Raw genomic sequence first — 23501 nt, forward strand, 5'->3', positions numbered from 1 at the left:
ATCACACAGATTTGTCCTAAAATGACCTAAAATGTAAAATTAAGGATATGTAAGAAATACTTTTTTCTCTTACAGACATCAGTGGCTGTTAAAAAAGGAAAGGGAAGGGAAAAAAAACATCAAAGGTTGCTTCTGTATCATGTGTGACAGGCAGGTGATTGCCAGCCTAGACAGAGAGCTCTGTGTCTGTTCTGTCAAGCGTGCTGGTGTCTTCCATAAAGCAGGTTATGCTGGCCAGCCCTTGATGCGAGTGTCTCTCAGGGGAGGAGAGGGAAGGAAGTAAATGGTTATCAGAATGGATTCCATGGCTTTGAATGAGGGTTGATAGAGACAACATGCAGCACCTGTCATTACAGTTTTCATCAGCCTAGCAACCCATGATTCATTTTTGGGAGCGTTTTAGAGCAAAATCTAATTTCTTAAGTGATCATCTACTCAAAAGCAAATAAATTCATATAGGGTACAGGTTACATGACTTGCACATGCTTCAGAATCAGTGCTTAAGTCTTTAACCAGTTTAAACTATTAGTTCTAAACATATCAGAAGTCTATTTTATGAACAACTATGGTATCAGTTGCTTAGTTGTATGTAGCCGCAATCTGAGCTCGGTCGCTGAAGTCTGAGGCAATCATTCATGTTAGAGCTACAGGATGTAAGTACTGGAGGTTTTTATAGCTGGAGTTGATGCTGTACATAGAGGACAGTTTCAAAATTGTAGGGAGTGGTGTTGTGCTTTCAGCTTAAATAAGGAAATCTGGGGAGAAAAGATGACTGAGAGTCTGAAAAGGAATTGGCTCTGAGGTGAAAAACACAAAGGTACAATTCACAGTCTGTACTTACTGCAGTTGGTAGAATATATTGCAGGGTATCACACACCAGCTAAATTCTTGGATCAATGAAGGTAATGGGCACTGGAATTCAGTATGTCAGATGAAAAATCCCACCCAGAATGTGTTGCATGGCAATAAGTACCATACAACTAATAACTAAGTACCATACAAGTAACTCATCCTTCTTCTGTAGCTAGCTGTACTTCCACAGGCTGAGGAAAGATTTTTGATAGATTGAAGCACATATTTTCCCTTAATATATTCAAGTTTCAAAGACCTATTTAAGATATTGATTCAGATTTATAAATGACAGATGTTTGGCAGTATTTCTCTCATTCGTTAATAAGGGCAATTGCCCTGAATCAATAATGTGATTTTTTCTGCGGTGGATTTATTAGATATATACAGTGTTTCGCAGTTCAGCTGAGCACATTTCTATGGAAGTGCTGTGCAGAACAGTCTGCAGCCTTATTGTTTTTGTCAAGGATAGAAAAGTCACGTCCCAGTTGTAACCTGATAGAATGGCAACTAAGGGAGAAACTGGTTTTCCCCGCTCAAAGGATGTTTTTCTGTGAGTTATATTTTACCGAGGTAAAACTATCAAATACACATATGAGATGTCCATTTTACGTTTATTTAAAATCTACAGCCTAGTTCTGCACTAAACTGAGTATTGTCCGTGCAAAATATTTTTTCTCTGATTTGGCTTTTGCGTTGTTTTTTTAGCTAAGACGTGCTGTTGGTCTGGTTTTGTTGCTGAAACAGCAGGTGAGGGTTGTGGATTTACTTCCCTGGTGTTGTAGAGCACTGGTAGTACTTTCTGTTAGTCTTACCTGTCTTTTGACAAGCTTGTCATTCTTCTGCTGGCTTTTGAGTCATTGTGGATTATCTGGGTTATCCTGCAGCCCAAACAGAGAAGAGAGGTGTTACCGTGCTAGATACCCAGCTAGAAACTACTCTTTCTGCATTTACTTCCCCCTGCAAGTGCAGAAGTACAGCCTTGTTTTCTGAATTAGTACTCTGAAAAGCAGGATACATACTATGTCTGTTGGTGCTTTGAGCAGAATAGGACAAGATTGAAATACCCTGTTAGAAACAACAACAAAAAAGCACCCTTTCTAAATGGGTATGTGTGACAAATCTTTTTTTTCTTTTTCCATTTATAAACTGAAACTGTTGTTAGACTCAACAAAATCTGAGATTGATTAAAATTTCCGACATGAGGCCATCTTTAGCTTAAGCAATGTATGCTGCAGTATACGTGACAAATAGCAGGACACTTTCATTCAGAAATTGGCTTTGATGGCCCAGAAGGTCTCTTCTTGTCCTGTGCTCCCTGAAATGCTGTCCAGATGCTCTGTATTTTTTTATTTTTGAAAACCTTTTGCAGTCAGCTAACACTGAATTTGTATTTGCTTTAGAGAGCTGAAAAGTAGAGCTGAGGATTTAATAGTGGCTCTTCTAACTTTTGGCAATTTTTTTTATTTTTCTCCTGTGAGAGAGGCATGTAAGCGCTGTCTCTCTTTACCCATGCCTGACATGAAGATGATGATATCTATATATCGCATTAGGAGAGTTCCCTAGAATTTCTATAGTGCTTTGAAGTAGATGAAAAGCACATGATGAGAAGCAGCAATAGTATTTGAGTGTCACTACTCATTACTGGTGGATATTTTTCCTTCCATCCAACAGATTTCCATTTGAGCAATTTTTTAACAATTTGACTCTTTTGTTATTGATCCCATGAACTTTCTGTCTCCTGAGTGTCAAGTATATCTTGCATTATTACATTGTTTTGGTGGTAGTACATTGAGATACATCAAGCTAGCATGCAGGAGATCAGTTTTTTCATGCTTAATGAAAACTGAAATAAAGGCAGCAAAGAAAACCTATTAGTCTGTATTTCCCTTTGACAAGAAGATCAAATTCAAGTGCATTTACAGAATTGTACAGCTTGCAACTTTAACGAACAGAATTAGTTCCTCTATTTCTCTGAAAGATTGACTAGGAATCTAGTTGTAAGAGAAGAAAATGAGAACAGTTTGTTTGGTTTTGTTTTTTTTTTTAATTCGGTATTAGAAAATTATGTGGGTTTTTATCTTGGCTTTCCAGACTTGGTGTTTCAGGGCAAACTCTGAGGCTTATCAATTTGTATGATATTTTGAGTCACCTTTAAGTTTTATTGTTTAATATTAATTATTTAAGCACCAAAAGAATGTCTACTCTGAAGAGTTTACTGTGCTTAGGAAGACAGGGAGTGCTGCAAAGTGCTATGTAGATAAGAACGATGCCTGGGCATGCGTGTGTGGAGATAATGAGAGTTGCTGCTACACAGCAACAGAGTAAGCCAGTAGTGCACTCGATGGAGAAATCACTAAGGAATGAGATAGCACAAGATATTTAGGATTAATACTTAGTAATACTTCAGATAGACACTCTTTCCTTGCCCCCACCCCCGCTGTAAAAAGTATTTCTGCAGCTTGTGCTAAACTATGCACTGGTGGCATTTCCTGCATCTGCTATTTACACACACAGAAAATACCCAGTTTCTGGTTGCAGTCGTCTCTACTTTCCCATGGCAGTTTGCAGGTTACCCAGATGGTGATCTACATGAGCTTTTTATTTGTGGACAGGAGGGAAACATCCAGTTTCATTGCTTTTTTATTTTCCCAAACCTGGAAAAGCTTGACTTTCAGTCATCCCTGCTGGAGAAGGGTAGAAGCAGTCCTCCTGTCACCACCATGCAACTCGGGAGATCTGCTGGGGCCAGAAACTTCATCGAGCAAAGGGAGTAACAGGGAGAGATGATCCATCTGTTGTTGCTATGGTTATCATGACACTCATTGTGCTTAATAACACGACATTAAAAACTTCAACTGGAAAGAGGTGAAGCACCCGAAAACCTTTTTGGAACTCTTGTGGTGGTGTTGATTTCAAAAAATAATATGGATGCTCTGCAACTTTCAGGCAGTGTTGTGTGTGCCAGCTTCCTCCCCTGCAGCTGAGTGTAGTTTGAATTGTTAACATTGATGCTGTTAGGCTAATGCTAAATTGTTCCTGCTGCTTTTTTGGGCTCTTTTTTTATGGCTGCAATGGCTAGGTGTTATGATGGATGTGGGGAAATAAAATAAAACTCTTTCTCTCTAAAGTGCTTCTCCCATTTCCTAGGAAAATCAGGGTTTTGTGGAGTAACATTTGTTCTTTAGAAAGCATTCATTTCTATATGGCCAGATGGGAGCAGGACCTCAAAAGCTTTTTTCTCCTGTTGTTGAAATACAGAAAGGTTTAAGAGCCTCTGAATAGGAACACTAGTTCTAGAAATGGAGAAAATTTTGATTTACAGGTCTCCAGAGACAGAGAATCTATCAAACCTTGGAGAAAGGCATTAAAGTGAATGACTGTGTCTGACAAAGTAAGTCAATGACAGAGTCAAGGCTGGAATCCCTTAGGTCTGTCTATGGTTTTAATCTCCTGTCTACGTTTCCACCTTTCTGATGTATGAGGAAAGCATATCCACATCTGTAACAGCTCTTCTGCCAGTGAACAACATTTCACGATCTTCTGAAATCTTCCATGTCAAGTGTGAACTCCTGTAGATGGAGAGAAGCAAGTGTAAGCTGGTCTCCCAGGGAAGGGTTAACTTGGCATTTTTTCACAGCTGCAATGTATTAAGCTACTGTAAGGCCCTTCTGTAGTAGGGGGTCAGAAAAATGTTATGCATTGCAGAGAGAAAGAAGATAAATTAGGCAGCTTAAAGACATCTTGATAGCTTACCTAATTTGCCTCTTACTCGCCTTTGCAGAAGCAGTCCCTGTATATGCAAATGCCTGCAGAGGAAGAGATAACACAAGATTTTCAAGACTGTTTCAGCTCAACAGCCCCAAAAGACTAATGCCACTTTCTAACAAAAAAAAAAAACCCAAACCACCATAAGCCACTAAACCAGCCAAATGGTACAAATGGCACCGAAGTCCCTAATTTTTCTTTGCTCCCAACCCCACAGTCTAGAGGAGAGATAACATTATACCAGCTACAGCAGGATATGGCTACCTCAGGACCCAGGCAACTTTTTTCTTAAAAGTTCCCTCACTGGGAGTGAGGGAATTAAATATTTATATATCAGTACCAATAGCATGAAATATTATTTCACAAAGGTTCATAAATATATTTCAATTAAAAAGACATTTGTAAATGAAATCAGGGTAACCTTGAGCAGATAATACTTATACCTCTGAAAGTAATCGTGTTGTATTGGAGTCAGTAACCTAGAGCTGTAAATAGTACCACATGGGCCAGTGTCATTACCTAATCTTTACTCCGTTGTATCATCTTTAAAATCTTTTCCTCTTAAAATGAAAATGTTCAAGAAATATACAAACGGTTCAGCTCTAGACCATTTCTGTTATGTTGAAGTGGTTCTCATCTTGCCTCTTCACAAGCTCACTTCTTACAGTTTTCTTACTTTAAAATCTAAATCACAGGTAGTAATGTAAAAACAGAAGAGCGATGCCTTATCGGAGAACATATAAAGGATACAAAGGCAGAACTGCAGGAGGGTATATTTGCCATTGTAGAAGTCAGTTTTAGCCCTTTGCTGTATCAGAGAGGTGATTTTTTGAAGTGCTGGATTAGCCCTTATACCTCAGGTTTATGGTTCTGTTAAAGACCTGGGAGATGCTGAGCATCTTCATTGCTGTTTGGGAGAGCTGGGCGGGAATCTGTGCACCTGCCACAGCACATCCTCCTCTGCACCTCATTAGCAGACACAAATACATTGTAAAAACCACATTTGTGATGAATCTGTGTAAGCACTACTGCACGGTGGTTCTAGTTTAGGCCACATGGAAGTATAAACCAGGGAAAACGTTATAATCCAAGAGCAGCATCCAGGTTTTTGGCAGGACTGGCAAATGTTTGTACAGCTGTTTTACACTGAGCTGTGCAAAATTTGAAATGTAGGGAAGATATAAGCTACATGCTTAACTAAAAATAAAGTATACATTGTATAAAGTATACAGTCAAATGTTGTTGACTGCTCATGTATTATACGCTTAAATATTTAAATGATGTACTGCCAGAATGCAAAGTGTTGCCCATTTGCATCAGTGAAATTATTGATCCTGTAAACTGGGTCCAGGTAGGGCAGATAATATCCTAACACTGCATATACTAACAGGTCGCAGTATATTTGGGTAGGTAGATCTGGTGCATTACTCAAATGAAAATCAGTAACTGTTGGGCCAAGCATATCTCTCTACTGTTTACCTGCTCAAATGCTGTCAAGCTCTGAAATAAACCTTTCTCATACCTCAAGTGTCATGGGACTCTGTAGTGAAATGCTTCCTCCTCTTTCTGATTCCATGTGTACCATTCATAGTTTTTTGCAAATCAAATTTAGTTGTGCATATATTTTAAAAAAATTAAGCAACCCAGCAATGAAGAGGTTATTGCGATCATTTTTCAATGTTACAAAGCCATTTGGCAAGCATGCTGCTCTAACAACAGCAGCTCTTCAGAAAGTGTTAAGAACTCCATTAGAAGAAGAAGCAAATGCTGAAGATTTGTGAGATTCAAGAATTGCAGGCTTGGTGAGATGTTTACATTTACTGTGATTGTGTGGCACTGGATACATTTGCATCAGTCATATGAAGCACCCTACACAGGCTGCAGTTTTCAGGTTGGAATAAACAAAAGCGTAGATAGATTTCTTTGTTTCATTAGAACTTACATTTTTATTCATAGAAGACACATCTACAGTGCCTTTCCTGTGTCCTTGCTTCTGTGCTTCCAAATTTAGCCTAAACTATGTCAGATTATTTTGTTCCTAACGTTTCCAGTAGTCTGGGTTAGATTTATGTTTCTTGAAAGGATGAAACAGAAGTACAGGGAGCTCTCTGCTGGTAAGGGTTCATTGTTGCCCTAAGGCATTTGTATTAGACCCAAACTTGCTGTTACCACATCTTGTGGATCTGTGTTGTTTGTGTCACCGTGGGGCTGAAGATGAAGGCGATCAGTTGCTTCTTGTTGTACACTTCTTTGGCCAGGTTTGACTAGAGAAGACAATACGGTGAAGGGTTTTGAGGGTTTTCCAAGGTGAGTGGAATAGAGATTGACACCTCTGTATTTTATTTCCTAAAATTGTGTGCTAAAGGTACCTGATATTCATGTGTTACACTTTCAAAGCAAATACAGTAGTTCTGCCTCCTCTTAAACTGTAGCAGATCATTCAGACCAGGCTGACAATATGTATATATGTATGTGCTTTGATATGGTGAAGTATGTTTGAAAAAGGGAAAATCGTTTCAGGAAATACATCAAATTTAACTCCCAATAAATTAAGTGCAATAAGTATGTGTTAGCTTTCATTTGACCAACTGTTGTAGAGTCACAGAAAGAAAATGAGGGAATGAGCTGTTAGATGGCTTCTTCCCCTTTATATGACAATCCTTGTCTGTGGATTATGTTTTTGAATTTTTTTACCACTTAAGTTTAACATCTTGTCTTTGCTCTTTTTAAATGTACTAAGATAAAGTCCTTAGAGAGAGATTCCTGTAGTATTGATATATTCTCTTCCAAATATTTTTAATAGAAGTAATTTTTTTCCCTTTAAACATGGAAGTTCTTTCTTTGATCTTCTCTTGGCTCTTGATTAGTTCTCCTTGTGTTTGATCCTGAGCGACATGCAGTTTGCTTTTTCCTAGTACTACCAGAAAACCATTGTCATAGCTCTCCTTTCAGAAACGAGGCAAAAGAGATTTTCAGGCTTTATTTATTGAACTGGAGGGGCGGGGGTGGGGGCGGGGGGGAGCAAACAGAAGGGTATATATATTTCTGTAGGCATAAGTTCAGCAGAAAGTCATGTAGACTGGCATTAACAATGCCACAATTTATATGAGTTAGAAATCTAGGAAAGCTTATCCTTAGCTCAGATTGTATTGTCTTTGCCTTTGAGCCTTTTCATATATGAAAACCTCTCCTTCACCAGTCTAAGACTGTCTCATATATACGCATGCATATTAAGACAGGCAGGTGCATACAGACCAGTCTGGTTTAAACATGCATTTTTTTAACAAATATATCTAAAAATTGTGGATTCTCTTTCTTTGATAAATGCTTGGTGGTAGAGTCTTTGTCAAGCATATGGTTCTTTATAGCAGGCGTCTTCACAGTGCTGCCTTTGGGGAATGCTGCTGAGACAGGAATAGCTCTGGGTGTCGGTGCTTGCCTGTGCCAACTGCTTGATCAGATGTGAATGTTCTGCTCTAATAATGTAAATCAGAAATAAGAACCCAAGCTCTCGTGAGATTCACTGTGACCAATGGATGGAGAGTAGACAGAGCCATCACACCCGCTTCTCCAATGCTGTGTAGAAGCAGTCAGTATCCTTAGTTACCAACTGGAGGCCTGTGCTTTTCAAACTTATTTTGTAGCCTTTTCAAAATCAGTGCAGATATAGATGTAACGGGAATTTTGGTTTTGCTTTTCTATGTGTCATCAACATTCACAGTAGCAGAAGAAGAAAATTATGGCATAATTCAGGTAAATACTCATACGCAGTACATACTCTAATCAGCAGCACCTTTAAATGATCCCACATAGCCAGTGCACTCAGCTGTGTTACTAACAATCTCTTCTAAGTCTTCATCTCCTTTACCTTCTGACACATGTGTGTGACACGATGGCAGGAGCAGGAATTGGTTTTGATGCAATACTTACTGACTTACCCAAGTCAGCCTGGATTTCTTACTGCTACTGCTTCTGCTGCTCAATTTCAGAGTAGTTGTCTCATGTCCAGCTCCTTGTTGATTCTCTTCAGTTGTTCACAGATAAAATGTAGCCTATTGTGATACTCTAGGCATGCATATTGGCAGCTTGCATGTAGTTCGGTGTTCCCCTTTGGGTCCTCTTCCACCCCGGAACAGTAGCCTGCTGTAATCTATGGAACATCTACCTTATTCACCACTTCAAGCTAAAACCTGCTGCAGGATTCAAAGTGAGATCAGTCCTACATTCCTAGAGCACAGTTTCCATCAAAGAAAGAAGGTGGAACACTATGGCATGCTTTTGTCAGTCTCCTTAGATGAGGATGCTTCCTAGAAATACTGCACTTTTACAACCTGCCAAAATATTTGGAGTGCAAGGCAAATGCTGCTTTCCAGCCAAAGCTGTGAAGTTCTTGCACAGCTGTGATTCTCCTGTGGGAAAACACACACCACCACCTGAAGTCTTTAGCTGACCTGAACAGCTTAGCATTGGTATTCCAAGGGAAACATAGGCAATAGCGGAAGACCTAGTACAGATCATGTACAGATGCTACTTACTCTTCATTTTTGGATCAGCTACACAGATACTTCATTAGTATTCTCAAAAAATTGCATGCCATGCACCTCCTCAGATTTTCTCCAGCCTTCTGGCTTGTTTCACTGCCTGTGTGGATCGCTTTGCTCAGATTTCGTAAGCCTGGGCATGTTAATAAAGGACACAGGCTTAGCTAGTGTTTGTTTAGGATATTCACTAGAGTGTCAAATTTTGCTTAATTATACTTTATAATTTTACTAGGGATTGGATCCTTATATGTTGCCAGTTTAACTAATTTCCATGTGGCATGATATCAGATGTTTCACATAAATAGAGGTAGATTTGATTTTCATTATCCTTCTCCCTTCTTTTTCGTCAAGTACTGACCCTACTACTGCTTTTTGTTGGTAGGCAGTAAAAGATATTTTGCTATCTATTTTGAATTACCTTTCCAGGGTGCAACCCAGTTTATTCTAGATCTTGACTTCTACAACATACCTTCCTTTCCTACTAGTTTTTTTTCTCTTACTTTTTGTTTGACTCTCTATTTTAATATGTATTTTTTGTTATATAGGTATGCTTGGAGCCATGGCCTGAAAGTTCCCCTGCATCTATGCAAAATATTCCAGATAGTTTTGTACCTTTGTCTTCAAGAAATTCTAGTCCTCCTCCCTTCTCAAGACCTCTGCCACTTGACTTCATTAAACAGCCTTCCTAACTTTTCATAATTAAGCCAAATTTTTTTAAAAATCAATATTTAAATTTTTCAAGTAAATGTTGTTAACAGAGCCACAAGCTTGCTGTTCTTAAAAAATAAAATCCTCTCTTTCTCTAGCTTACTTTTTTTTCCACCTATAAGAGACTTCTATAAAACAAATGAAAAATTTAAACCCCTGGAAACTAGTCCTTCTTGCCCTGAAGGCTGCTAAAATTATCAGCAGTCTTAACTGTTGACAGAAGTTTTTGTTTGTTTTATATAGCTACTGTATTTCATTTAGAAACTACTAAAAATATAATCATCTTAGAGACCATCTGCTTGAAATGACAGTGCATACTGGAGCTAAATTTTTAAACTTTTTTTCCTGCTTTGTTCATTATCTCTCCTAAAACTGGTTACACAACAAACTCAGTATTCAGTGCTAAGAGTTTCTTTTCTGAATTAATTTTCTACTTACATGCAAGGTGCACACAGCCATTTCCAACAAGTATCCATACATCACTTATTTGCTAACTTTTATTTTGAGAGATTAGAGGGGAAAAGTAGGCACAGCCTTGTTTTCATATATAAATACTATGTCAAGACTGCAGGTTCATCAGAACAATTAACTGTACCTTTGGTGAAGGGACCTTTTCCTTTTGCCCCCTCATTGCCTCTTCTGGCCTGGATTCCAGGACAGGAGGAAGAAGAACCTGAGGTGGTTGTCAGGGTCCATGGTGTACAACAGCGTGTAACAGGCTTTTTAGTTGTTTGTTTTCTGTTCAAGTAATATACGTATTATGAACGAGGAACTTTCCTTTGGGAGAGAATTCGGTGATAAAAGTTCCAACACTTCGAAGTATAGTGTTGGTGTAAAACAACTCATTTCAAATGTTCCCCCTTGCTGTCTTGTCATACAAGCTGTTTTGTTCTGGTATTTTGTATCCTCTCCAAAATACTATCACCTGCACTTGGCATCTAGGATCAAAAATGAGAATAAATTAGAAGTGGAGGTAGGATAATTGATTTGTCCTCAGTGAGGCTGATGGTTTTTGGTTTTTCATTTTTTAGTTTTGTTTTAAAAAATGTTCTGGAAGATATTTTTGGTTGACTGAGAGCCATGTATATGGGAGACAGGTCTAATAGGTTTGAAGAAACTGTTAACAAGTGTTAACATGGTTAACAGTAAGAAGGCAAATAAAAGAGGAAGCTAACAGGTCAAATAACATTGTTTCTATCACCTCTGTCAATTCATGATTTGTCTTTGAGTTTGTACTACCCATTCTTAAACAGAAATAAGTGCTTAACCAAAGATTCACTTACTTTTCACCTATTAACACAGTCATAGTAAGCTGGTACACACAGAAAATGTGGTGTTTGCCATCTCCGGCTGCCAAAGTTCCTCGCCTTCCCCGATACCTTTTACAGTGTTGTCTGACTTTTCAAAATATCAATTCAATGTTAAGATCTTTCTGAACATACGCAAAAGGTCTCCTGTAGAAGCTTCCCAACAGTCTATATCATCTAAAGATTCATTGGAATAGTCCATATGTGATTTATTATTACATCTTCATGGTTTCTTTATATTAAACATTTAATGTGAAATTTAATATTCATGCGTTAACATCTGTTCTGTGAGAAGAGAAATAGTCGATGAAATTCTGAGTGTATTTTTTTACGTCTCCTATTTATATTCTGGATCTTCATAAAGATACAACTGTAATGACAACTCTCAATCTGGCAAACACTACGTACAAGAACAGACAATACCTCTGTTCTGTAGTAATTCATTATTGTTGTAAAATGAGTCTTGTTTCAATGAAATGTCTTGGAGAACTGTTATACTTAAAGTGTGAGATGCCTGATTGTACTTGAGACAGACTGCACAGCTACTGTGGATTCCCCCAGTGACGTATGCTTGGCCTCACTGCGGCAGAATCCCTATAATCTGGGAAGGAAACTAGTGATCAGGAGTATTTTTTCAAATATTATAGCTGGACTCTGTAACAGCTCTTACGGGTTTTTTGGCAATGATCCAGGTGATCATGGTAACTGCAACAGAGAACCTACAAACTTTTTCACAAGTCACCCCTTTTCCCTAATTTCTCTCTATTACCTTGTACATGTAGCATTAGACGGAAGATGGTGAAAATACTTATATGGCACAAACACTTAGCTCTTAGGGAAAAGGCATGTGAGAATTAAGTATTGCACACAGAGTGGCTGCATGCATCTCTGGCTCTTGGGACACAAAGGCCAAAGCCATTTTCACAAATGATTTTACCCTTAAACACAGAGGGGAAAAATTTACCTGATGCGACAGATTGATTTTAAGTTCAGTTCTGGAAGCTGCAGAATGCCTGCTGGGACTTGTTCAACACACTTGGATTCAGTTGTTTCATTTGATGCTAATGCTGTTTCATGCTTTGTAGGATTAAAGAAAAGTGACAAGACTGAGTCTTTGTATTTATCTAGCTGCTTTAAATTGAGTAGTATGAATGAAGATTTACAAGTAATCCAGTGTATAAGTGTGTATTGTATAATAGTAAAATTACAGAATCACAGAAGGCCTGAGGTTCGAAGGGACCTCTGGAAGTTTTCTGGTCCAACACCCCGCTCAAGCAGGGCCAGAACTGTATAATAGTTTTACATTGAGCATGGACTGTATCTGGAAAAAATAAACCAAAAGACAAAATAGGCCATTGCTTTAAATGTAAGATAGCAATTTATATCAAATAAAGATTGCAGTAAGTAAAAAACTTTTTGACAAACTAGCATTTCATAGCAAACCATTTGTGGTTCTGATTCTAGCCTCTATATTTTAATTTTAATAGAGAAAATATAATGGTGTGAGGATGTATTTTCTTTCTTTTCTTATATTAAGATTTCACATACCCATTTTTATTTAGGAAAATTTAGCAGGTAGAGACCTAATTCCATTAAGGTATTTAATTATACTTCAGATAACTGTTCTTTTTTTTTTTCCGAAAAGTACAGTTTAAAATGAAAAATAGCTTCATATTTGATTTAATGTTTGTTTTGAAAATAATGGGGGAAAAAATCAAGATTTTACTTAAGACATATCTGTCTTCTTTGTTGATCCAACTGTTGCCACATTTATCCACTAATAGCAGAATTTTTGATTAACCTTTCTTGTGTGTTTTCTCACAGAGAGTTCGGATGGCGAGATCCAGAGCTTCCAGAAGTTATACAGATGTTACAGCATCAATTTCCCTCAGTACAGTCCAATGCTGCAGCCTACTTACAACACCTCTGTTTTGGAGACAATAAAATAAAAGCAGAGGTAAGATTTATAAACCCTTTTTTTCAGCAGTGATGCTGTCTGCCATTTATCATCACCAATTATTTATATGTACTTTAAAAAGAGTTACAAGGGAAATCGTGTATACTTGTCTGGACATGTTTTACTCAAGCTTTCACTTATGTCATTTGTTACCATTAGAGAAAGTAAAAAAATGCATAAAATATTATTGTCACTCATTTATTTTGTTTGGTTTTGAGTGTTTTGCTTGGTTGCATACCATTTAAACACTGTATGAGTAGTTGTTCAGTAAACAGCTAGTAGTATAGTCCTGATCTCACTGAAGCATACCGGCATTTCCTTAGGATTTTCAGAGAGATGTTTGGACACTAAATACAAACAGAAGATGAAAATTAAGCAAAAGGAGTCTGAATCAAAGCCCACTTTAATGTATAATAGTGTGAATAGAGTTTAATTTCACTGGGTTTGCAGCTTGAACTGTGATTGTTAGTCTATGATCTTGCAGATTGTATCTGAAATGTAATTCAAAGAGCAAAACAGACTTTGTTCTGTACCTGTAGCGGATCGGTACTTCTTGCTTGCTTGTTCCCTGTGGTTAATGGGACCAGTTCAGCTTTTGGCACAAGCTGAAACAGAAGGCAGGCAGCTCTGAGGGATCTGACAAAAACACACAGGAGTCAATTAAAATTGAATGAGTGAAGCTGTTACCAGCCCCAGCTGCCTCCCCTGGCCCTCTCAGAGATACTGCTAATCAGGGATATGTGGTGTGCACATAAATCTGTGCCTGCACTGGCATCTTTTAGCCTGGCATGTAAAGGTAAACTGAGATCAGGATCTGCTATTGCTTATTTGTCAGAACTCTGCAGTGATGCTGGCTTGCTAGTGCTTCGTTATCCTCAGCTCATACCACTCCATGGGTCTGTCCGGCTATAGCACCTTTCCCTTACAGGCTTTTTCATGCTGAGGAAATGCCCGAGTAAGTAAGTACGTGGTCTGCTGGCACTGGCAGAACTGCCAGGGTTGCCTACATCATCTCAAACATCTTAAAAATAAGCATAAAAGGTATTTACATGAATGTTAAAATGAAGAACGTTTGTGCACTGGAAAAGAGAACTCTGTTACAGGTATTGCTGAAAATTTTAACTGCACACTCTTACAATACTCTTTTCTCATCCTTACTCACAAATTAGTTTTCAGCAAAAGAATTGATTACTCCCTGAGAAAAGCAGTTAAATGATTAGAGCAATTTATTCATTGTACAATCTGTGCTGCCTCCTGTTAGCCATAGATTGAGAGCCCTTAGGTAGCTATCGCATTTGAGGGTAGAAGATGGTTTGATTTTTGTTGCCAACCATTTAGGGAAAAAGAAGACTGATAGTTGTTGATCTAACCGATCCCACTAGGACATCAGTCTTTGTAAGCTTCAGGCTCATGAGCTGAAAGAATGAAGGTAAGGATATAAAACAGTAGAGCATTAGGCACCTCTCTGAGCTTCTTTGTAAAAAGATAACAGATAAAATGAGGATTTCTCCCCCTCATTTGTTATTATGAAGGGCTTTTATATATTCCCCACTCCATAATACATAAACTATCTTTGGAAACAAGACAAAATATAATTTTTTTAAACAGTCCGTCTGAGAAGATGTTTTCAAACTTCTGGTACTGTGGATTTTTCTAAGACAAAAAATGAGATGTATTGTATACTTTTCTAATGTTTTGTGAAGCTTTTTAAACTGAAGCATCCAATGTTAGCAAACTATTTTATCTCTATGTATCTATCTATCTATCTATCTATCTATCTATCTATCTACCTATCTATCTACCTACCAACCTATAGTATTTAATGATAAGTCCTGTTGTGCTTAGGCCATGATTCAGCAGGGCACTTAAACAATTTCTGTGTTTGTTTATTGAAATCAGGATCTACCCAAAGGGCTTGGTAGTATGCTTTGGGTCTGCTTGAGCTCTCCGCTGAGTAAGAATTTCTTGACGAACCTTTTTTGTGAGGAGTTCAAAATCCTGCCAATAAGGGGATATCATAGCATATATCCCAGATCCTTGCTAGGTTTATGCCTAGCTGGAGTAACTTCAGTGGTGCTGTTAAACCTACCTGGGACAACTCACGTGCTAACTGTTAAGGATGTGTCTGAATTATGAGTTGAACTAACACATAAATAATAGGAACTGATACCAAAATTCACTCTTCTGCAAAGTATTTGTGTTGCAGTTGCGTGTTGCGGCCAGTTCTCCTCTGTCTGAGAATGACCACATTTAATATCCGATTCCTTCTTCACAGAAAGTAGCACACTAGTCCTGCTGCACGCAGTCACAGGGAAACCCTCCAGCTTGGACACAAGGTGCAAGTTTTAAAAGCATCAGGACAGATCCTAATTTTTATTTTCCTTGCAACCTCTTGTCAAATTAGTAATTTCGAGTTTTGGAAGTCCAGGTGTAAGTTTGAGATTACAAAGCTGAAAAATTCCAGTTCTTTTGAAGCACAGAAAACTCTGCTCTTTTACCAAATGCCTAGCTTCAACATAGCAAATGACTTGGACTAAAGAAAGAAAACTGCCTTGGTGGTCTTTCAAACCTTGGAGAAAGGACAAACATAGGAATGTGTAAGTTATAAAAAAACTGTTGGTATTTTGTACAGCTGACAGGCACTGCGGAAAAAGCAAATTGAATTCACTAAATAATTTAAGTGTTAATTTATAACATGCACTTGAACATACACACACACACAGAGGATGAATAATATTGTGCGACAATTTAGTTTATCTGCCAGTTGCATTGAATTTGAAATGTAACACAGTTTTTAAATCTTCAGCTCTGGAGTCATCATAAGCATTGAATTGTCACACTGCAATTAATGGCTATTTTATCCAGAGCTTCTGGAATTAACTGTCCTGAAGTACTTTTTTTTTATTCTTTTAAGCATGATTTATACTGTATTGCCTACCAAGAAGGTGATTAATGATCTGTCCTCTGAACCTGACCATTCTTTCAGTCTTCCAGTTTTGTTTCTGTCTAGTGATAAACTTGTCCTACTCTCATAAGAGTTTAGTGATATTTGTGTAAAATTTCTCCTTCTGCACTTGGTAGGACAAAGGCTTTTATATTCCTTTTAAGTAGAACAGTGTCAACTAAAATTTAGACAGAAATAGAAAATATGCATTTCTGAGATTCCTAATGCCTTTTATGGTTTTATCATTACAGTTTTCTCTTCTAAAATATTTTCATTTCTGTGGCTGAAGTGTAGAACACTAGCCCTTGCTTCCTCTGTCCCCCCCAAGAAAAGGAAGTAGAAATATTCCATAGAAGACAACTGTGAAAAAAAAGTTCAGTCAAAAACATTTGAAATATGGCTAGGGAAACAAGAGATTTTTTTTTTCCCCTTTGTGACATTTCTTTATGGTTAGCTATTATTTCTAAAATACATGTTGATCACAAGCGTACTTCTGAATTTGATGACATTACTGTAAATGTGACTTTATTGCTACATAAGCATAAATTCCCTGCTCAGTCTTTTATCTAGCAATGAGGTCTGCAAATGCCCTTCTTCAACTTGAAGGACTTTCAAACAAAGTTGGTGACTGTTTATGTGAGGATGCCCCAGGCTGGCTACCAAGGTGTCAGAAGTCATTTACTTTTCACAGTAAAACTTCTGGAGAAAATTAGGTTTTATATTTCTGGTAGTATTTTTCTTTTTCCACCTTCCAGCCCTGAACATACCAGTGCAGCAATATGTGTGATAAACACTGACCATTGATAAAGATGGTGGTGTTATTTCTTGCAGATGCTGCTGCTTTTATGCTGCTCAGAACTGTTCAGTGCTGGTCTTTATTTAGAAGTATGATTGTAACTGCTGCTCTTCCCTGAAAGTTTTCTGCATGTGCTACGTCTGAACCTCGTTAAGTTTTGCTGACTGCAAGGCAGGCACTACATCTGCTGTCAGTAGCACTTCTCATTCTCTACCATTATTCCCTGTGCTTGGTGCTTAGGTGGTGCAGCAGACATTAGAATGGAGTTGAAGAAATTGGATCATTTTTGCTAATACCTGATAGTTGTATTTTTCGTCTCCTGTGGAGCAGTGACATGACAGATCCTCACTAAAGATCTCACATATGTGAAAGGGAACTTAGGGAGGCAGAATGCTAAAGGTTGTAAAAATTCCCAGGCAGCCCATTACAGTTTGGTATAATAATTATCAAATTCAGAATCTCATAATACTTTAGCAATTCATTACATAAATTATTCTTTCATTGATGACAGTGAAAAATGCAACTAAAAGGCAAAAGGAAAGGAAGGAAGAAGTTTTGATCAGATACTTGAAGGCAAACAGAAAGTTCATCAGGCAGAAGAACACAAGAAGGCCCTTTCAGATGGCATTTTCTCCTTAGTAGAGGGCTCTTATACCAACAATGGTGAGATTGTGAGCGGCCCAGAGTAGCTGGTCCTGGATGCCAAGAAGGAACAGACAGGGGATATATGAAAAAAAAAGCATTTTAAAAATACTCAGCAGAGAACATTTCTTTAAAAGAGCAAATTCTATTAAACACAGAATTCATTCTTCCATGGCAATTTTTCTTCCTATAATGACATCTTACTCCTTTGTATGAGGTCACCATATAAAAGGATTGAGTTGTACGGTTTCACACGCCAGCACCATTGCTCTCATGGAAAATGGCAGCCTGCCATCAGCTGCAAAGGTGTAACAGGCCACTCAGGGGTTTTGGCAACAATGACTTTCTTCTGCAAGCTAGAAAATTAATTTTTGCCATCAAAGCAACACCACTTGAGGTTCTCCTCTCAGAAAATCATGCAAAGATGCCAAATAAAAGAATAGGAACTGCTGAACTGTCCTGCCTGAAGCCTTCCCTTGCATCCTTAATAAACATTGCTGAATCGGACAGTTTCTTCTTTATCTTGAAGAGCATTCCCATATACTCCTGCTGAAGAAAAGTATCAGTCCAGACATTATTGTGTGGAGTTCTAAAAAGTGAGTGATTGCCCAATGAAAGCATTTATTTTCCCAACTTGCTCAAAACCATCATTCACATTCATTTTGTCATTAAACTTAAGGTGTTTCTGCATCTTCTTCCGTGAGTTCTTCAGAGTGTGCCAGAACCCTTTCAACACAGTACTGCCACTCTTCACATGTCAGGCAGCGGGCATAGACTATATTAACCTCTTGTTTATCTTCATTATAATTCACATAATTGCAGTGTTGTAGTAACATTGATGTCATCCATAGTATTGCTACATCCATGATGGTCAAGGATACATAGGTACCTGTTTCTAGCATGGCCTTCTCCCAGGGAATGCTTATACTTAGTATGCAGTGATTGTGAAACAGTCCATGGTGTTGCTTTTAAACCTGCTGGCTAACACTGACAGTATTCTTCACTCCATAACATTTGAAGTATCTAGAAAGGGGGTTGGAGGTGCTGTCATCATCCTTGAAGGATATCTTGATTTTATTTCTACTGTGTTCTGCAAGATTCCCCTCTGTTTTCATAAGGGGTCCCAGAGAAAACAGGGTATCTTTCTTTTCCTGTGTATTTGAAGAAGAATCATAGTTTTGCATTCATCTTCCCGTAGCTTTCCCCTTCTCTCTCTTTTTCCTCTAAAATCTCTTCAGTTAAAGGCTGTAATTTGGCTTGTCCAGTGATGATACTGTCAGTTTTCCATTACAGATATTATGTAAACTCCTTTAATCTCTGCATGCAAGATGATATCGACATGTTATTTAATTTAAATGAAAGAAGTATCTCATAAGTGATACTGAAAAGTAATGTAAAAATTGCAGGGAGACTCTAAAACATTTGTTGAGAGTGCGTTTTAGTGCAGATAATAACTCTATACTTCTGGAGAAAGTATACTTCCCTGTTCAGTTATAAACGTTTTATTAGTACTTTGATAACCGTAATTTTCATGTGTTAAACATCTGCATGTGTAAAATCTCACAGTTTGAGAAAGATTTCCCTAAATGGCTTCACGAGGAATTTACTATTTTAATGGTGATAGGAAGGGGTGCTTGCCTGCACCTGAGTCCCAAAATGAGCACTGAGATGTTCATGCTTTTGCTTAGCTATGTTTAGATTACTGCATGCAGGATGATTTGGGTCTGTCTCCCCATCACCCTGCATAGTTGTTTTACCTGTGCAAGTAAATGTCAAGCAGTCCCTTTCAAATACACTCTCTGTGTAGATTTTACTGGCAGACATTATTCTGATGACATAAAGCAGCACCCAGTGACATCCCAGAAACAGTCTTTATGTAAGAATTTTTTTTTTTTATTTCATAAAGCCTCATTAATGATGATTTTACAGGACTTGACTTTCAGGTTCTTATTGACCTCTAGTCTGTTTTCTAAGAAGTCAATCAGCAGATGCTGTGGTTTTTTGCAATATAGGTTGGGGTTTTTTAGTGTCAGTTATTCATATATAAATTGATATTCTTTTTTTTTTAATATTTTACTCATGAAGAATTTTTTTTAAATGACCATTTGATTTGCCTTTTGTAAATTGTCTTAGTTTGCATTATTGGAATAGTTTTTCCAACAAGATGTTCCACTCCTTGCACCTTGTCATTCAAGGATACGATTTTACACTGAAAGAAAGCTAGGTGTAACTACCATGCACAACCATCAACAGCACCATGGAGCCTTACTCTTCGCAGTAAGACAAAGTATACAAATAGCTTTATGATTACTCCTTATCCCACTACAGTCATGATTTTTATTCTTTAGCATGAGGAAGGCCCATTTTCATTCCTCCTCAAGGCTTATCTATCATTTTAACGTTATTTTTGCAAAAAGCTTTTGAAGTGGTGGTACTTGAAGAATGTGTTTCAACTAACAGAGGCTACACTGTTACAGTATTCGTGGTGTACTGCATATATCTTACATGAGAAGTAACTGCAAAGTGTAAAATAACGGACCTGTAATTATTAAATGAGACTTGGTCAGCTGGGGGAATGATAATAATTACAAAACCAAACTCTTGACAAGAACAGTTAATTTGATCAATTTGAGTATCTGTTATTTTAGCTCTCTCTAGTATACCTATGGCTCAAATTCACTCTATCATGCTGTGACACAAAATATTACATATTTATGTTTCATTGTAACCAGAGAGAGAAGAGAAAGATGGGATAAATATGTGAAGATGTCATAAATTATGAACAGATTAAGTAAAAGCTGTATATCTGAATATACTTGAAATAAAGTAGGTTTATACTGAAAGCACTTGACTAAGTTTCAAGCCCTAGGTCCATTCTTAGCCCTGCATGACCATAGGCTCTCCTGTAAAATGTGGATGATAACTTTATTCTACTTCGATTATTTGCTTTTATTCTTCTCAAGGCTGTAAGTTGGCAACAGCCCGTCAATATGAACACCTGTGTGGTTTCAGGTTGAAAACGTTTGTGAGGACTGTCTCTCTTTGCTTTCATTCTGGGTGCTTTTATGATACACTCAAATGGTGCCAAAAATGCCAAATCCTACTCTTCAACACAGACATCCATGAGAGCAAAGGTGTGCCCTGGCTGAGCAGCAAGTGTGGGAGAGGATTTGTCCCGGTCATCTGTTGTAGGACTCTCAGGTGCTTCTTGTTTCATCAGTGGCTGCTGCAGGAGGTAGAAAGCTGCCTGAAGGAGGCAGTGGCGGTTGATGCTCCACAGGGCTGGACACACGATACTGGATCCTCACTGGTGACAGGCTCTCACATGGTGTCCTAAATCCCTGCTTTCTCCCATCCCTTGGGTTGAAAGGGGAGGGTGCAAGGCTGTGTCCCAGTGGTCCTTCTGTCTCCAGTTTGCCTGGCACCATGCATCTTGTGGCATTCTTGCAGTCACATTAATTTGCAGTGGGTATAGGGGCTGAAGACATCTTTTCCCCTATTCTGTTGGAAGATTCATAAAACACAAACCTGGAACAGATGGATGCTCTATTTTCTTAGATATATGGAAACAAAGCCCTTTTTTTCCCATGATCAAGATCTCATCACTGATATGCTAACTATGGCTTGTCTCACCTTCTTTCCATAGCAGATTTTTTGAAAGCAACCTTTGTTTTCTGCTATTACTACTGCTTTTTTTTTAAATCAGCCCTATTTGATCCCATTTTAAGACCTATGTAACCTCTTGTAACCTCTCTGCTCCCTTCCATTTTATTTATTCCAACAGTCAGTGACTTGAGATGTATTTCTGTGTTAAGGAAGGCAGATGTAAATAGTCTGTTTCTCCTGAGTAAAACAATGATTTCTGCACTTCAAGCCCTTCTCTACTGATAGGTGTGCAAGGGAGTATATTCAATAGCATTTCAGTAAGTACAGTGCTAGTTTGAAGTGTCTAATATGTCTGCTTTGGGTATCCCTTCATGCTATCTCCATGATACTCTCTTTTAGTTTGAATTGTGTGAATCAAAGAAGCATTAACTCATTGCCTGTAATACAAGCTTGTGGCTGACCATTTTCCCTCTTTAATATTAACTAAAACAGATGAGGCAGAAATGTCTGCAGTGGTCTTGACACAATAGTCTATGTTAACACTGTTGTTAAGACTACTTACACTCTTAATGGTCTTAAAACATTATTTAGAATAATGCTAATAAAACCCACACTTTCACTAGCATTAAAGTATTGTAATTCTGTTTCTCTCCCAGTCTAGAGTCCAACACTGAGTTACTAAATAATGTTTATCAGAATATATCAGTCTGTTTTTTCTTGCTAATAAATTGTCTTTACTTGGTAATAAATTCCAGAAACATAGTTAACCATAAAATGATAGGCCTTTTCACTTTTAAAAAAAAAAAAAAAAAGGCATAAAAGCCCACCTTCTATCAGGGAATTAAATCTTAAACTGATAGTCTTGCTTTCAGAAGCATTTCTGAATGCATTCACCGTTCAGTTTCACCATCTAATTTATGCACTATCATTTTATGACATTTATTTCTTCTGGTGATAGAGTGCACGTCTTTGTTTTGTGCACAGTCCTTACATTTATTAAGACTGAGTATTAATGAATGTCACTGAGTGCTGTGCTGTGCCCTACAATCTGTGCTTTCTGTAGCACAGAAGGAGTGGCATTTTACACTCTGGGATCCCTCTGGGGTCATTTAACCATGGTTATTCTTGATTTCACTGTCAGGATACTGTGCCTGAATTATAATCATGATTTACTATGCACCTGGCGTATATTTCACTTGATGCAAGATTAAGAAAATATTACAGTTGTTCAATAAATGAATTAATGACAAGCCCCACGGGAGTAACATTCTGTTAAAAGAGGAAATTGAAGAGTTAGGATGTTAACTGAAGACTGCACAGCAAAGTAGTGGCAGATTGCAAGGGCCAGTTCTTGTCTTTCACTCCTCTGCCCTGCTAAGGATCTTGATTAATGTTTTGGGTTTATTTCATTCACATTTCAAAATTAATTGCTTTTGAAAAATAGCCTCAACTGGGAATGAAGTACAGTCCTGTAAACTGACATGGTTTTAAAAAATAAATAAACAAGAGTATATTTTTTCATACATGTAATGGAAATTCTAGTTGTGGTTGGTTTTTTCTGAGTTAATGCTAGATAAGCAAAAATTAGACATTTTGCTTGTTGTCTTCCTGTTGTTTTCAGTTGTTTTGTAGCATGCCATCATTCTCTCTGATCTTGCAAAGAGACTGAATCTAATTAATTTACAAAGTGACTGAAAACATTAACAAAATGGTGGGCTTAATATTGAGAATATGTATCAGTATTTTTACTCCACACACTGCTTTACCCTGCTTTCATGTTCCTCCCCCACCACTGCCAAGTTATTCCATCTCCAGGGAATAGCCAAATGGATAAAGTTTTGCCCACTCTTCCCAGAAGCTCCTCTTTAAATACATTTTTCTATGATACTAGTAAATAGCCAGCAATGGTAATTTAGAGCCAAAGCAAGCCAAAATAATTTTTTTAAATTATTAACGACTGTCTATGCTTCATACGGATATTTGCAGCTTTGCTGCTGTTGTCTGGACTATTGAGTTTATGTGCTACACTGTTAGCAGTGTCTGCAAACATCTTTGGGATACAGAGTTTGACCTGCCATTTAGGGGCCTGGCACTGATCTTCTTGTGGGCTGAAGGGAATGAATGAGGTCTTGAACAAAACCTGTCTAGACCTGTTTATCTGGGTTTAGCACTCGCTCCGACAGTGTCTGCCTCGCAGGAGGTGAAGATGCTGGCTAAAGGTTTCTATCTTTTTCAGCTCTGGGCAGCCAGAGTTTGCCTCTGCATGAGTAACCACGTATAAGAGAATTTTTAGGCAATAAATTCAATTAGCCAGAAAATTCAGATGTGAACATCTGGTGATAATGCTTTTCACACAGTTAAGAGGAGAGAAAAAAAAAATCAG

At 37.9% G+C, this 23501-nt stretch overlaps 1 protein-coding gene across 8 annotated transcripts in view; it reads left to right on the plus strand.

The window, feature by feature from the left end:
• Positions 1-23501, plus strand: part of CTNND2 (catenin delta 2) — a 700247-nt gene that overhangs the window by 509984 nt on the left and 166762 nt on the right. For all 8 annotated transcript variants that reach the window (XM_074874338.1, XM_074874348.1, XM_074874370.1 and 5 more), the window contains one exon: positions 12998-13130. In XM_074874338.1, coding sequence (XP_074730439.1) covers positions 12998-13130 — 133 coding nt within the window. The remainder of the gene's footprint in view (positions 1-12997; positions 13131-23501) is intronic.

This window comes from Strix uralensis, chromosome 1, assembly GCF_047716275.1.
Source record: "Strix uralensis isolate ZFMK-TIS-50842 chromosome 1, bStrUra1, whole genome shotgun sequence".
NCBI lineage: Eukaryota > Metazoa > Chordata > Aves > Strigiformes > Strigidae > Strix > Strix uralensis.